General features: G+C 33.3%; 1 protein-coding gene across 1 annotated transcript; it reads left to right on the top strand.

Annotated features, from left to right (window-relative positions):
* Positions 1 to 4165: 4165 nt before the first annotated feature.
* LOC106298852 (MATH domain and coiled-coil domain-containing protein At2g42470-like) lies at positions 4166 to 6207 on the top strand. The gene is made up of 5 exons (XM_013734989.1): positions 4166 to 4366; positions 4573 to 4680; positions 4998 to 5158; positions 5246 to 5448; positions 5566 to 6207. The coding sequence occupies exons 2-5, from the start codon at positions 4577 to 4579 to the stop codon at positions 6163 to 6165; spliced, it is 1068 nt and encodes a 355-aa protein (XP_013590443.1). The 5' UTR covers positions 4166 to 4366; positions 4573 to 4576; the 3' UTR covers positions 6166 to 6207.
* The last annotated feature ends 10169 nt before the right edge of the window (positions 6208 to 16376 follow it).

Genomic DNA, 16376 nt, shown 5'->3' with positions numbered 1-16376 from the left:
ATGTCCCTCGGTATATTCCGAACGTTTTTTTATAAACGGATCGATCGATGGATATATGTCCAAAAACGCATCGATCGATAAACTTCCGAGGAAACATCCCCACGAAGTTCTCCCTCGGTATATTCCGAGGAGATTTCCGACAAACTAGTGACGGGCGATGATACAACGCTTCATAAACCGCTATCGTATCGTTAGATAGCGTTTTTCGTCCGCTAAGAAAAGCGTTTTTTCTTGGAGTGGTAAGACACATAATCTAAACTTAAATCTCCACAATCACAAAGAAAAAATAGAATACTATAGTAACACTTACTCAATAAAAGTCTGAAACACAAATGAACGCGATCAAGCACCAATCCAAAACACCAAAAAAAGGATCGAGAAAGAATAATCACCGGACCAAAGTCACCACGAAGCAGGAAAACACATGCATAATGCACAACCACCAGCTAAAAGGTATGAATCACCTCACAAACAAAACAACCACATACAAGGAGCCTATGCCAACGAAGAACCACAAAGCTCTGAATAGAAGAGACCAAAGCACCAAAAGACTAACTCCACACACCTATACCAAAGGAAGCAGGAGAAGAAGAAAAGCAACATAAGGGAGGGAGAATGGAAGCCAACTATAAAGAAATCAGAGCTCAAGTTTGAGACAAGAAATAATATTCCAAGCCCACAAAACATATACGAAGGAAAACACTATCCAAACCTTGAGTGACATATATGTGAAATGGAGAGCCACCAGAGACACAACCAGCGATGAAAAGTGCAACGAGATGAGAGAACAAAGAAAGAAAAAGAGACTACAGAAATCAGCAAACTGTGGAGTCATCTCCGAGCTATGAAGAGAACATAAAAGTCAGATCACCAAAAACCAGATCTTGAAAACCAAGACTAGCAGGGACTATCAACGGCAAGCCAACTACGAGGAAGACAACTAAACTCTGACCCAACCCAAGGAGATGTAATTCCTAACATTAGCCAAATCTAAGGAAAAAGAGGAAAAATATTGACCGAAACAGCGTACAACATCATGAGAAACATCTGCACAACTGGGAACTCATAAACCTGATCTACAACAAATATCAGATAATCTCACAAGAGAAGAAGAAGAGGAAAAACAAGAGCAACAAAGGTGAGCCTTTTCCAGTGGCGGTAAGAAACACTGCATACCGAAAATGTAAATAAATACATAGATGGTGACGGCTCAAGTCAAAATATGCGAGAATAATGTTCAATGTTGTTAAAAAAAATATGCTTTACATTAGAAGCTCAATTCACCACTAACAAATACTACTATACACACAACAACACATTATTGAAAAGACGAACACATAATATATTAATCTATAACCTAATACTACGTACATAACACAATAAAATATTAAATCATGCTCTTCACAAATAAATACTGACCACATAATTACATCATCCAAAAACATCATATTTAACCATAACAAAATAATATTCCGCGCGAAGCGCGGACAACCCCCTAGTAATGAATATAGTGTACAAAGAATTTTCTTTTAAAATTATAATACATAAAAAAATTCAAATGAAAGCATAAATAATAATTTGTCATTAGTCTTTTAATTAGTAATTCATTTTTTGGAAAATTACATGTTTACCACTTTCATGCTGCCACTTTTCATTTTTACTACCACTAAAAGAACACTTTCAAAAATACCTTCTTTATTAAGTGGCAAAAGACTCTTATGCTCATGTTCTTTAAATATATAATAAATAAATATCTAAATATACTATTTCGAAATTCAAACCCTAAACCCTAAAACTCAACTCTAAACCCTAAACCATCAATCCTAAACCTTTTTTTTGAAATACGAACCCTAAACCCTAAACCATCAATCCTAAACCCTTTTTTTTGAAATGCCAACCCTAAACCATGAAACATCAACTCTAAACCCTAAACCCCAAAACATCAACTCTAAACCCTAAAACATCAACTCTAAACACTAAACGTAAACCCTAAACCCTATACTTTTCTGAAATTTGAACCCTAAACCCTAAAACCCTAAACCTTCAAATCTAAACCCTAAAACAGCAAGTCTAGGATTTTACGGTTTATGATTTAGGGTTTAGAGTTGAAGGTTTAGGGTTTAGGGTTTAGACTCTAAACCCTAAATCATAAACCGTAAAATCCTAGACTTGCTGTTTTAGGGTTTAGATTTGAAGGTTTAAGGTTTTAGGGTTTAGGGTTTACGTTTAGGGTTTAGAGTTGATGTTTTAGGGTTTAGATTTGAAGGTTTAGGGTTTTAGGGTTTAGGGTTCAAATTTCAGAAAAGTATAGGGTTTAGGGTTTACGTTTAGTGTTTAGAGTTGATGTTTTATGGTTTAGATTTGAAGGTTTAGGGTTTAGGGTTTAGAGTTGATGGTTTAGGGTTGGCATTTCAAAAAAAAGGGTTTAGGATTGATGGTTTAGGGTTTAGGGTTCGTATTTCAAAAAAAAGGTTTAGGATTGATGGTTTAGGGTTTAGAGTTGGGGGTTTAGAGTTGATGTTTTATGGTTTTGATTTGAAGGTTTAGGGTTTGGGGTTTGGAGTTGATGTTTCGGAGTTTAGGGTTTGGAGTTGATGTTTCATGGTTTAGGGTTTAGAGTTGATGATTTAGGATTTAGAGTTGATGTTTTAAGTTTAGATTTAGGGTTTAGGGTTTAGGGTTTACGTTTGGGGTTTAGAGTTGATGTTTTATGGTTTTGATTTGAAGGTTTAGGGTTTGGGGTTTGGAGTTGATGTTTCGGAGTTTAGGGTTTGGAGTTGATGTTTCATGGTTTAGGGTTTAGAGTTGATGATTTAGGGTTTAGAGTTGATGATTTAGGGTTTAGATTAGTTAATCATATGTTTTGTTTTGTGAAAGTTAATCAAAGGGTTATAAATGTCTTTTACCCTTCATTAAAGATGAGTGTAAAAGTGATTAGTGTAAACATGAAAAGATGTACTTTGAAAATAGTATTTTTGGCAATTTCCCTTCATTTTTTGATAACTAACTTTAAAATGTTTATACCCATATGTGTGGGCAAAACACCTAGTTCATACACTAAACCCAACTGCTTCTTGCATCCACAACTTACTGTATCTTTCATAGTTGACCCATAAATAAAAATAAAAATAATATTTAATATATACATATATATATATATATATATATATATATATAACCACAAGACAAAATATAAACAAATAATACATATATAAGACCAAATAGAAATACACGTTTTATTTATAAAATACAATTAAATGGGGAATTTCTATTTTCTACATTTTATTTAATATTTTTTTATAACAAATTAGTAACCATGATAAAAATTAAGATAACAAATAATTTAATAATGATTATTTTAAGGTTAATTTTGAAATTATATCAACTAATTTTAGTTCTCTCACAATTCTCTTTTGAAGGCATAGTAATATTTTTTTGAAAAACATAAGAATTAAAAATAAAATATTTTATTCAATATATTGTACGATAAAAAATAAATCAAAAGTTCAGTTCAATATTTTCAGAATATTATAGGAGTTTTCTTTTTAATTTTTTGCAGGTTTATAACCAGTATCAGACCACAGGTCGATATTAATCTTGTGAGATCTTAATAGAATTTTAATTTTCAGTTTTTTATTATATCTAAACATGCTTATGTACAAGTCACCAAGTTCGTTCGTGAAACCGCAGGTCCAAAATGGATATGAATTGATTTCATCTAATTTAAATAATTTAGTTAAAAATAATGGGCACGTTAATTGCTAGTTGACGTGTTAGAATATAATTACATAAATATAAGTTTTCTATGTGTTGGCAGAAGTATAAATTATGCATATTGAAAGATAGAGATATATAAACCTGTATAAATTTTTTATATGAAGTTAACATATTTTTGACAAACAAAAAAAATCTCGCACTTTGAAAACACGCCTGTGAAAATCTAGAGCAATCTAGTATTACTTGAAGCTCTAGATTTCATTTGGAGATATGTGAAGTTATCTCTCTATACGCAATACAAAAGAATGAAAAGATAGTTAGAATAGATCGTATGAGTAGAGGGATCGTAACAAATCTAAATAGGTAATTATCTCAAATATATATAAATATCTTCTAACAAACGGGTTCCAAAAATTTATGTAGTTCCCTATACAGAGAAGACGTTTAATTAACCGGTGTAGAAGACAATAAAACGCTGGGATTTATTGTTTTCAAGATTTGTCTCTTCATTTCTTAAGACTCCGAACCCTTTTCCTTTTGTATCTCCACTTCCTATATAAGCTGCTATTCTTGCTATTCTCTCAGTAACCTAACCCTAAATCTTGTACTCCTCTACTCTCCTTGCCGTGGATCAAACATTCAAGATTAGGTACGTGGATTTTTCATCTCTTGCCAGATTCATTGAAGAATCCTAGGATCTACGTGGTGATTCGTTTGTGTTTGGGCTCTCACGTTTTTTTTAATTGTTTCTGTTCCAATTTTGTTTTCCCCCGCGTTCTTATTTACTGTAGTTTGCTTTACAGTCAGGCTAGATCCTCTTTTCTTTTGTTATTCAAGTTATTTTTGTTTTTGTAGACAAATGGATGACAAAAAGCCTACGAGTTTCACTTTTGAGATAGATAACTTATCAGAGAAGAAAGGTCTTATATCATCACCAAAATTTTTAAGCGGCAACGACGAATGGTAAAGGAAACTATTATTATATGTTTTGGTTCTTAATTGGTCTACTATTATTTATACGTCGGTGTCTCTGTCTTGACTCTTGATTGTACGTCATCTTTTAGTCCCTCAAAGATTCTCTTGTAGATCGTATGTTTCGTTGTTCCTATTTCTCTAGGGTTCAACTGATTAAGTTCTGATTGTGATTAGTTTCTGGTTAGGTATTAGTTTCTCTTGTATTTCATCTAGTCTCCCTTGTCTTAAGTTAAGCTCGATGTTATTAATAAGTTGTACAGCTAAAAAAAAAAGTTAATTAAAATATATTTGTTTTTTTTTTTCAGGTTTGTTAACGTTTATCCCAACGGATATCATATTGATGAACGATTGTCTCTGCACCTCCAGGTTGCAAACCCTGAATCATTGCCACTTGGATGGAAAAAGCAAGCTAGCTATTCCTTTGCTCTACTGAATCAATCAGGCGAAGAGCTATACAGAACACCTGGTAATTAACTTATCAGACCTAATCTGTATATCTCTACATGCATATATACTTGATTTTCATGGGAACTATCTGTTTCACGTTTTACAGAATCATGTAAATTGTTCCGCCCTCAGTTCACAGGATGGGGTAGCCCAAAGGCCTTCACTCTTCAAAAGCTTAAAGATATGGGTTATTTGGAGAACAAGCTGATTTTAAAGGTCGACGTAAAAGTGATTGAAGCTGTTGATGAAGGAGCTGTAACTGGAAATGACATGTTAGATGTCCGTGGTTTCAAAGTCCTTTATTCTCAGGTATGGTTACCTTTTTTTTTTCTTTTATATTCTCATTTGTAAGATTGGATCCTCTACAGTTAGCAAAAAAAAAAAAAAAAGATTGGATCCTCTAAACATGATTAAATCTTTCCCCAGTTGCCTTTGGTGAATAAGCTTTTCAGAAAACACCCGGACATTGCAGTGAATTTCAAACTAAAGAATCAATCGGTGAAGACAACATACATGAATTTCCTTCTCGGTCTCATCGAGAAACTGGACAAGCCTTCACCTAGCTTCACCGAAATTGAGCTAAGCAACGCTCAAAGCGAGTTGATCGATCTAACAGAAGCGGGCTTCGAGCTAGACTGGTTGAAGAAAAAGCTTGATGAGATTTCTTTGGAGAAGAAAAGAGGACTTACTGATGGTTCCCCAGTCCAAGAAATCGATGAACACATCAAGAATCTCAACCTTGAACTCGAAAAGGAGAAGGAAAAATCGGCTACTTGCGCTGCTGAAGTTTTGTTGTTGGAGCAGACGGTGTCGGATCTCAGGGTTGAGCTGAGCAAGGAGAAGAAAAAATCGGCTTCTTCTGCAACTGAAGTTTTGTTGTTGGAGCAGATGGTCTTGGATCTTAAAGTTGAGCTGAGTAAGGAGAAGGACAAATCTGCTACTCCTAACGATTTGCTTGAGGGTGTTGTCTCTTGGGAAGTATTGGATTACGCGGATATCTATACTAATGAAAAAGGAGAAGAATAACAAACAATAATTTATTATCTTTTTTTTCGTACTCAAATTAAGTAAGCAGTTACAGGTTTAATAGTATATTTATTGTCGTCTCAATCTGAATAGCCGCTGTCGGCTTAGGAGTGCCATAAGTAATGATATGGTACAGAGTTTCTTGGACAAGATCGAACCCACTATAAAGAACTATCTTCCATACAAATGAGTATGTGCTTGTCGTAGAAGACAAGATGAAGTGTTGTGGATAATATCATGCCGATTATATTTTCATATCTAACCTAAGGTAGAATATAAACAACATAATTAAGCATTATAACTCCTGAGAGGATCTCAAATTGCACTCTATTTTTTCTTCTATTGTTTATTATAAAATAGAATAACTCTACTATAAAGTAATTTTTTTTCTAATGGTTGTTACTCCATAATAGAGTAACTCTATAACAAAGTGGAATATAGAAGAATGTCATTTTTTAACTCTATTTTTAAAGTAAAATTTTGACTTTCCTTTATATATTACTCTAAAATAGAATAACTCAATTATAGAGTATCACAATTGAAACAAAAGTTATTTTATTTTAAAATAAATTATAAAAAGAAAAATGAGCGTCACCGGAAATAGTCTAATCACATTTAGTTATTTCTTGATTGGCACTAGAACCGGAATATCGACATATGGAGTGAAAGTATATTAATTTACTTGGGAAATATTTAAAGAATGAAGGATCAGATCGGATAGTACAAATGCATGATTCTTAATTCACTAACGAGACCCTGCTCGGGAAGATGCATTAATATTAAAAATTAATATGTAAATGTTAACAATATTTTGATTCGCAATATGGAAAGTCCATGATTTACTTGTTTACCAAGGTTTACTTGCTTTCCAAATTATGTTGGGGTCAAAATCGTTCACGACGAAATCAATTGGTAAAATCTTACGAGAAAATATGTCTTAACCAATACGAGCCGAAAATGTTGAAGAAACTAAGCCAAGACGATTTGAATAAGGATGTAAAAACAAAACTTAATGTATTTCATCCCGTACAAGGAATGAAAGAATTTCTATTCAAACATGACAAGATTGGAGAATCTTGCGGAAGGTTTTTCCGAGAATGACAAATTTTACGAAACAATTTTCCGAAAACAAAAATTGGAAAATTTTCACAGAAGAATCCCATAAGAAAATCTCTGAGATAATATTTCGCAAAACAACTTTCAGAAAATCTTTCCGAAAAACTTACGTAAAACAAATGAAATAGTTCCAAAAGTATACAAAGCAATCAACGGAGGAATGAGAATGGAAGAAAGGAAACACCGCCCTTCATGCACTCAATGTCTCCCAAGTCTCTCCCTGCTAAGCCCACTGTCGCCCAACTCTCTCTCTCCTTGGTCAATGTCACCCAACTCCCTTTATCCTTCACTAAAAGAAAACATGTGATTTCCGACTGCGTACGTAGTTGTAACATATTACGACCATTTGGCGACGGTTTTGCAGCTGTTCTACAACCAAGATCGATCAGTCGTAAAGTAGTTGCTAGTTGGCGACTAAAACCATCAGTCATAGTTCAGACATGAAATTAGGACTGGTCCGTGACTATGCAGTTGTCGGAGTTTTTTAGTCGCAATGTAATCGCTAAATGAGCGACTATTTGGCGACCGATGGATGTGGTCATATTTCAGTCACTAATGAGTCGGTAAAAGACAGTACAAAACACTTGGTCAACGCTTTATGGTGGTTGTACCTAATTTTTACCAAGCAGTCGGTAATTGGTCGCTAATGAGTCAGAAATATTGTTATATAAGCAAAACGCTTTTTCCACATCTTTTTACTCATCAATCACAGAAAAAGTAGAAAAAGGAAGGATTTTTTAAGTCCTACAATGTCGGGAAATTACAACTATTCCAATTATCGAGAGTGGATGTACAAAAGGATAGATGAAAAGACGAGAATTTTCTCGAAAGAGTTCATAGCAGGGGTGGATCATTTCATGACATTTGCAAATAGCCAATCTATCGCGCAGAGCAATGAGGGTAAATTTTTTTGTCCATGTAGTGTTTGCGAGAACGATAAAATTTCTTCGGGGGCCAAATATTTGAAAATATATATATAGTAGAGGATTTAAGCCAGACTATTATGTTTGGTATAAGCATGGAAAAGAAATTGATATGACATTAGGAACGAGTCATGTTGACCCGACACATTTAAGTGGTAGTGAAGAAGTTTGTAATGAAGCTAGATATGTGGATATGGTAAATGATGCGTTTCGTGATAATGTGAGTTCTGGTAATTATCAGCATGATGGTAGTTACCAGAATGTAATAGACCCGGTATGCAACCATTCGAAGAAGTTTTTTGAATTGTTAGAAGGAGCAAAGAATCCATTGTACGATTGTTTCATGAAGGTAACTCGTAGTTATCCTTAGCTGCTCGAGTTTTGCAAAATAAGGCAGATTATAATATGAATGAAAAGTATGTCGATTCGGTATGCCAAATGTTGAGTGACTATTTACCAGCTGGAAACAGAGCTACCGACTCACACTATGAGGCAGAAAAGTTGATACAAAATTTTGGGATCCCATATTATATAATTGATGTTTGTATCAACAATTATATGATCTTTTTGGAAAGAAAGGTGGGAAAGTGTCAGTTTTGTTGTGCAGAAAGATGGAAGCCTAGGGAAAAACGACGTAGAACGAAGTACAATATTGTCGTATGTGGTATCTACATATAGCTGATAGGTTGAAGTGAATGTATCTGAGCAAGAAGACTGCAGAGAAAAAGAGATGACATGCAGAGCACCAAGCAAAGAAGGGAGAAATGTGTCATCCATCTGATGTGGCGGAGTGGAAACACTTTCAAGATATACATCCCCAGTTTTATGAAGAACTTCATAACGTTTATCTTGGATTATGTACAGATGGATTCAATCCATTTTGGATGTCTCATAATCATTCATTGTGGCCTGTGATCTTGACTCCATATAATCTTCCCCCAGGTATGTGCATGAAAACAAAGTATATGTTTCTTAAAATGCTAAATTATGGGCCAAATCATCCGCGAGCTAGTCTTGATATCTTCCTCAAACCTCTGATAGCGGATTTATAAGAATTGTGGTAAACTAGAATTGAAGATACGATGTGTCCGTGAATCAAAATTTTAATCTAAAACTCGTACTTTTGTGGACTATAAGCAACTTTCCGACGTATGCCATGCTATCAGGATGGACAAACCATGGTAAATTGGCATGTCCAATTTGATGGAAGATACAAAGGCTTTTTATCTGCCTAATTGAAGGAAGACATGTTGGTTTTATTGTCACAAGGAAAAACACGCCTTAAAGGAAATCCTATCTGATTCTTTGACAAGTGATCAAGTTTATTCTGAGTGATTAGACGGTGTTAATCCAGCGAAAGCGTCTATTTGCGATGGAAACGGTCATGAAAAGAATAAGTTTAGATATGGGAAGTACCATAACTGGCACAAGGAAAGCATATTTTGTGAGTTGTCATACTGGTGAGACCTAATTCTTCGACATAATCTTGATGTAATGCATATAGAATATATTTTTAGACAACATCATGAATACTCTATGAATTTGAAGGGTGAATGGAAAGACACAATCAAGTCAAGATTGGATAATTTGTGATCGGTCACACTTACATGGTGATGGTCAAGCTCCATTTCCTCTCTATACATTGGACGGAGATAAAAGAAATTTTTTTATTAGAATGTGTGAAACACGCGGTTAAATTCCTTGACGGTTATGATTCAGACTTAGATAGTTGTGTTGATATAGAGAACAACAAGCTTTCTAGCATAAAGAGTCATGACTGCTACATTTTTATGGATAGCCTACTTCCATTCATCTTTTCAGAACTTCTAGACCAAAACATCCATCTTGCGTTATCATGTGCTAATTTTTTGTTATAGTTTTTTATGTGAAATGGTACAAAACATTTTGAATTTTGTAGGTGTTGGATTATTTTTCCATGATCTTTTCGATAACTTTGCAGAAAGATCGCGTCCAAATTTCAAAACAAAACATTGTTTTGATCATCTGCAATTTAGAGAATATATTTCCACCATCATTTTTGACGTAATAGAACACCTCCCTACACACCTCTCCTATGAAGCTAAACTAGGAGGACATGTCCAGTATATAGGCGAATGAATATTTTTGAAAGGAATTTCAAAAAGTTGAAAACAAAAGCAAAGAAAAAGATATTCGCTGCCGGATCAATTGTTGCATCATATATCAATGACGAGATAACTTACTTCTCAGAGCACTACTTTTCTGATCATATACGAACAAATTCAAGGTAAACCTTTTCATGATTTCGCAGGTTAACAAGATTTGATGTAGTAACATTTTTTTTATTGTGTATTTACATTTTTATGCTATATATGTATAATTATGTGGATCATTAATTTATGCATGTTAACAAGATTTGATGAAGGTGAAGTCCATGTATATCATGTTCTTGGAGTACCTCATATATTTACACATATAGGCATCCAAATGGGAAAATGCAAGAAATATGGCTTTCCAAGAAAGACTATAGATGCGCACATTCATATGTAATGCAAAATTTTGATAATATTTAGCCATTTGAGATGTATAATTTGGTAATTATAATCTTCCGTTTCGATATATCAACACTATAATTTGTCATACTACTTTGTGGTGGTGATCTAATATATGACATTTGAAGCAACACACACGAGTTTCTTGTGCGGATTAAAGATATTGCGAATGGACCCGTGAATAAGGCCAAAACCTGGCCCATCTATTTCCCCCGAGGTTTTTATTTCATACGAAAGACTTGTAACTACATCGTATATATTAAAGGAGATAGTTACACAAATGCATCAGTTGAATTGATTTCTACGGGATCTTAACTGACATATTTCAATTGAGTATGAGGGGCAGTCAATTTGAAAATCACTCTTTTCAAGTGTAAGTGGTATTATCATGTGATTGGTAGAGGCACTCGGCGAAGCAATGGTGGCAAGGTGGATGTTCTTTCATCGAGGAAATACTATAAATACTAACCATTTATTCTAGGTACATATTTATATATGTACGTACTAATCAATTTTTATATAATATATATGTTTTTTATTTGTTTTGTAGAATTTTATTATTAAAATTTGATTTTTTGATATACTGCACAACATCTCAAGCACATCAAGTTTGTTATATCCCGTACCCATACATAAAGAAACCAAAGCAGCCGTGGTTTAATGTTTTAAAAGTGAATCCGAGGAAAATCATTTCAGAAGAATATGAAGATGAAAAACCTACACTATTACAACAAGAAAATGATGATGATGTATTGATGACTACAATTGAAGATCTAGCAGTCGAGCATTTCAAACATGCTTGAGGAGAACCGATAAATCTTGATATTGATGTGGAAGATGTATAAGCGGAAGATGAATTCCAATGTAATCTATCTTCATCTTCTTATGATGATGATGATGATGATGATGATGATGATGATGATGATGATGGCAATGATAGAGAAACACCATTTTAAAATGTTGTTATGATGATATTATGTTGTAATGATAATATTATGTTGTTATGATGATATGATGTTGTTGAGTCATATCACAAAACTTAAAAATGTTGCTATGATGATATTATGTTGTAATAATAATATATGTTGTTTACTTTTTTATATTGTTAATTTCTATACACTAAAATGTATATCCTAAATATAATGTCTCAGTCAAAATCAATTAGACCACATCCGGTAAACCCAAAATTCACTCCCGCCTAACACATATTTCACTCCCGCTAAGCCCAATAACCGGCAAACCCAAAATGAGAAAAAAACTAAGTCTAATTCTCTATCTCTCGATTCAACTCTAAGTTTGTCTCGATGTCTCTCACTTTCTCGAAACAAAAACTGAAGAACCCTAATTGACTCAATCCCTCTCAAAATCTCTTTGTCTCTCTCAATCGCCCTCTCTCTCTCAGCATCTCTTTGCCTCTCTCGAAATCTCTTTGTTAGAGCATCTCCAATATGCCCTCAAACTCTCAAATTTTGAGGTTTATGGCGCTAGTGAAACCAGAAATTTGAGGTTCCACTATTCGGATTCTCAAAACACTAATTATTTTTCATTTTGGTCCTTCTAGTTTTCTAACGTACATATAACTATACTAATATTAATTTTTTATCACTTTAATCTGTATAAATTTATTTTGATTAAATATTCAAATGTATATTACGTATATGTTATTACTGATACATAAAATACATAAATATGTTACAATTTAAATTAAATTATCTAAAGTATAAATATTATATATGTGTTGTTTAACCATTTTGTAACTCTTTTCTTTAAGTGATGAACTTTTAAAAAGATTTTTTTTTTTAAAAGGTTGATGAAACCAAACTATCTATATATGAGTTATAAATATATTATTTTTTGTTTTTATTGTGTATTTATTTATATATTTATAAATATTTAGTGTTTATAACTAATTTTTAAGATGAAAGATTAATATGTAAAGAATATAAATATTTATTTGAGGTTCTTTGTTGGAGTAACTGACCCTGAACCCTCATTTTGAGGATCACCCACCCTCAAAACGAGATTCCTTGTTGGAGATTCTCTTAGAACTCTAATCTCTCTCCCTCTCTTGAAATCTCTCTCTCTCTCAATTGGTCGCTCTCTCATTTAACTTTTGTTTTTAGGTGTAGATAATCGCTCAAGTTAGACCTTTAGTTATCTTCTTTTGGTATCTAACTTTGATAATGTTTCTATTATATTGTCTCAGCCTATTGGATCCTTTTTGATGAAACATAGTTATTCAACTTTTAGATTAAATTATTGTAAAATTTATCATATAATAGAGGTGGAACTAAGCGAAATTTTTTGAAAAATTTACATCTCAAGACACATTTTGACTTTATAATTACACTTTGAAATATATCTTGCTTTTGAAACACTTTCTTCATGTGATTTGTCCCTTCTACCTTTTTTTTTAACCAAACCATAAGCTTAAATTTTGTTCTAACTAAAACAAAGCCTTTAACATTGAAAACTCCACTTTTTTTTTCCCTCTCATGTTTCAAAATGGAAACTCCACTTACTTTCTTTTTTCCTTCTCTTTATTTCCTTCTTTCATATGTGCCTTTGATCCAACTAACCAACACATATCTTCCTATTCTACTGTCTATTTTTTCTTGAGTTGATTACATAATGGGTCACATTTTGAGTTTCCTTTACACCTAGAGTCACTTTCCACTTGTGGCACACAATCACGGAAACCAAGACTTTGTTGACAATTTTACCCTTATTAAGACAAACCGAGAGATTTTGTATTCTCTGTTTTCTGTGCTATAATAAGGACCACACGATCATAAAAAAAATCAATCCAACGGCTTATATTAAAAAAACTAGTTGCTACATCTCGACATAAAAAATAAAAATTGTGGACATGGACATAGAATACGGAGAACACATGGACATAAAACTGAAAGTTGTGGACAAGATTTTGTAAAAAAAAATTGTGTGGACATGGACATAGAAAATAGAGAATAGATGGACAGAAAACCTAAAATTGTGGACATGCTTTTGCAATGGACATGTACCTAAGTTAAGTCGTCACTGTATTTGATACCCAAAGCTATTAAAGAAGATGCATGTGTGCCTATTTGTGCAAGCCTCTGATCAGGATCTTCTGATGGAACTATAGGTAATCGTTTTCTCCTTCTTTTCTTCACAGTCAAGGGAGCAAAATTGTCTTCCCAATGCTTTCTACTCTCTTCTTCCAAACAACAAATGAAACAATCAAAACTGAGATTCCTCAATCTCCATCTGTGTATAAGATGTATTAATAGTAAGCCATAAAATCATATCTTCATCTTCGTTAAGTTGTTAATCAAGTGAAATGTCTCTTCAAGGTATTGTGGACAAGGTTTCTTAAAAAAAAACTAAAACCCATATAAAAAAAACTCGAAACTTTTTTCTGAATGAGCTTACATGATTGATGAATTTGAATCGGCTCCACAACCATGGCGGTGACCGGGGAGGCTCTGTTTCATTTCGTCACACAGTCTCGTCTCCACCATTTGATTACTACATCTATTGAAGTCATCCAATGTAACTGTTTAAATTAATGGATGCCTTCCAATCTCAACCCTATGTAAGTAATTCATATTCAAACAATTATTCTAAAACATTTATTTAGAAATTTCCTATAGAGAATGTTGATCTAAGAAAATTAAAAAGTGAGCTTCCTCCATATTCTAACTTTAAAAAAAAAAATTAAATTAAGATCAGATAGAAAAGGATAGGTGACTAAAATATTGAAATATTATGTAATGAAAATAGAGTGCCAAATATATGTTGTATAAAGCTCTCCAAGATAAAATATGTTTTTAAGAACACTATATTATAGAATAACAAAAAATAAAGTGACAATTGGAAGAGATAAAATTATTTCAATGAATTGATGTCTTTTATTTCCAGTATGAACCCTGCATAAGTAATTCACATTTATAGTTGCACCATAAAAATCACAATTGTAATATTAATTTAAACCATTAAATTAGACTTTTGTAAGAACCAATTTCGTGTATTGGCATGCATGGAAGTACAAGTTACAACCAGTCAATTCTAAATGTATTTTTTTTTTTCAATTTAGAGATATATTTTTCAATTTTATGCCTATTTTTTAAACTTTTAGTTTTAATCTGTGTATTTTAAAAATACAAAGATAATATATAAATGTATAAAGTTTTGTAAAAACATAATTCTCCAACCAAAAATAGATACTATATATTGAAAATATACCACACATGATTTGTTCATGATTTTGATCATATGATATTCAACGTGGGAACCGAAATTCGCACTGTCGATTTCCGTTTAAATAAGGAAACTAGGAAAACCCTAATTTCCCAGAGGTATTGGATATCTGCTAATACCACACGCCAAACAATCAGAACACTAGAATAACAACGATAAATGATAAGAAATCGAAAAGAGAGCAAAGTAGATCTTATTCCGAATTCGCGTTTGAGAGTTACAACAAGGTAAGAGTCTAGGCTACGAGAGATGTCAGCGAAATTCCTAGTTCTAAAACCCTAAGACGACAACCTAGTTGAGTCGCAGCTCGAATAACAAAAACGAAAATATGCCTAATTGCTCTAAGTGCTAAGTTTGCTCTGAGAAAAGTCCTCCTCCATGCCTCTCGCCTAGGATTCCTTATATACTGGCTCCTAGGTCGTTTTACTTTTTTCCTCTTCTGCCCTAAAGCCGCCATAGCATAAAAATGGAGATATTCCATTTTTTCTGATCTTCGTAATTATCTTCAAATTTCGTATTTATCCACGGAAACTTGACTTTTATCTTTCCTTGCGAACCAAGCGTAAACCGACATGCGGCTTACGGGCTGTTGGTTAGGAAATCGTAAGTTGGGCCTCGAGTCATGTCTTAGGTCCCTTTGGGCCGTCTTCTGACTCGAAGCGTTTATTACGGTTTCTTTCGATAAAGAACGAACTTTCCGCGGTTTTTACGGTAAAGTTTGATCGATAACTTAGAATGGCGGGGAACGTGAAATGGGTTCGCTACGGTCTTCGGGAGATAGCATCGAAGGGTAGGCGAGAATGCATGGACTAATGTCGTATCGATTATTAGAGTTGATATAATAAATAAATATCTAAATAAATAAAAAATATATTTTTTTTAATTTGTTTACGAATTATACAATTTCGAAATTCAAACCCTAAACCCTAAAACTCAACTCTAAACCCTAAACCATCAATCCAAAACCTTTTTTTTTTTAAATACGAACCCTAAGCCCTAAACCATCAATCCTAAACCCTTTTTTTTTTGAAATGCGAACCCTAAACCATGAAACATCAACTCTAAACCCTAAACCCCGAAACATCAACTCTAAACCCTAAATCCTAAACCTTCAACTTTAACCCTAAAACATCAACTCTAAACCCAAAACCCTAAACTTCAACTCTAAACCCTAAACCATCAACACTAAACCCTAAACTATCAACACTAAACCCTAAACCCTAAAAAATTAACCCTAAACCCCGAAACATAAACTCTAAACCCTAAACCCTAAACCTTCAACTCTAAGCCCTAAATCATAAACCCTAAAACCCTAGAGTTGATGTTTAGGGTTTAGATTTGAAGGTTTAAGGTTTTAGGGTTTAGGGTTTACATTTAGGGTTTAGAGTTGATGTTTTAG

Source organism: Brassica oleracea, chromosome C1 (genome assembly GCF_000695525.1).
Source record: "Brassica oleracea var. oleracea cultivar TO1000 chromosome C1, BOL, whole genome shotgun sequence".
Lineage (NCBI taxonomy): Eukaryota > Viridiplantae > Streptophyta > Magnoliopsida > Brassicales > Brassicaceae > Brassica > Brassica oleracea.
This window is presented reverse-complemented; position numbering and strand designations above follow the sequence as displayed.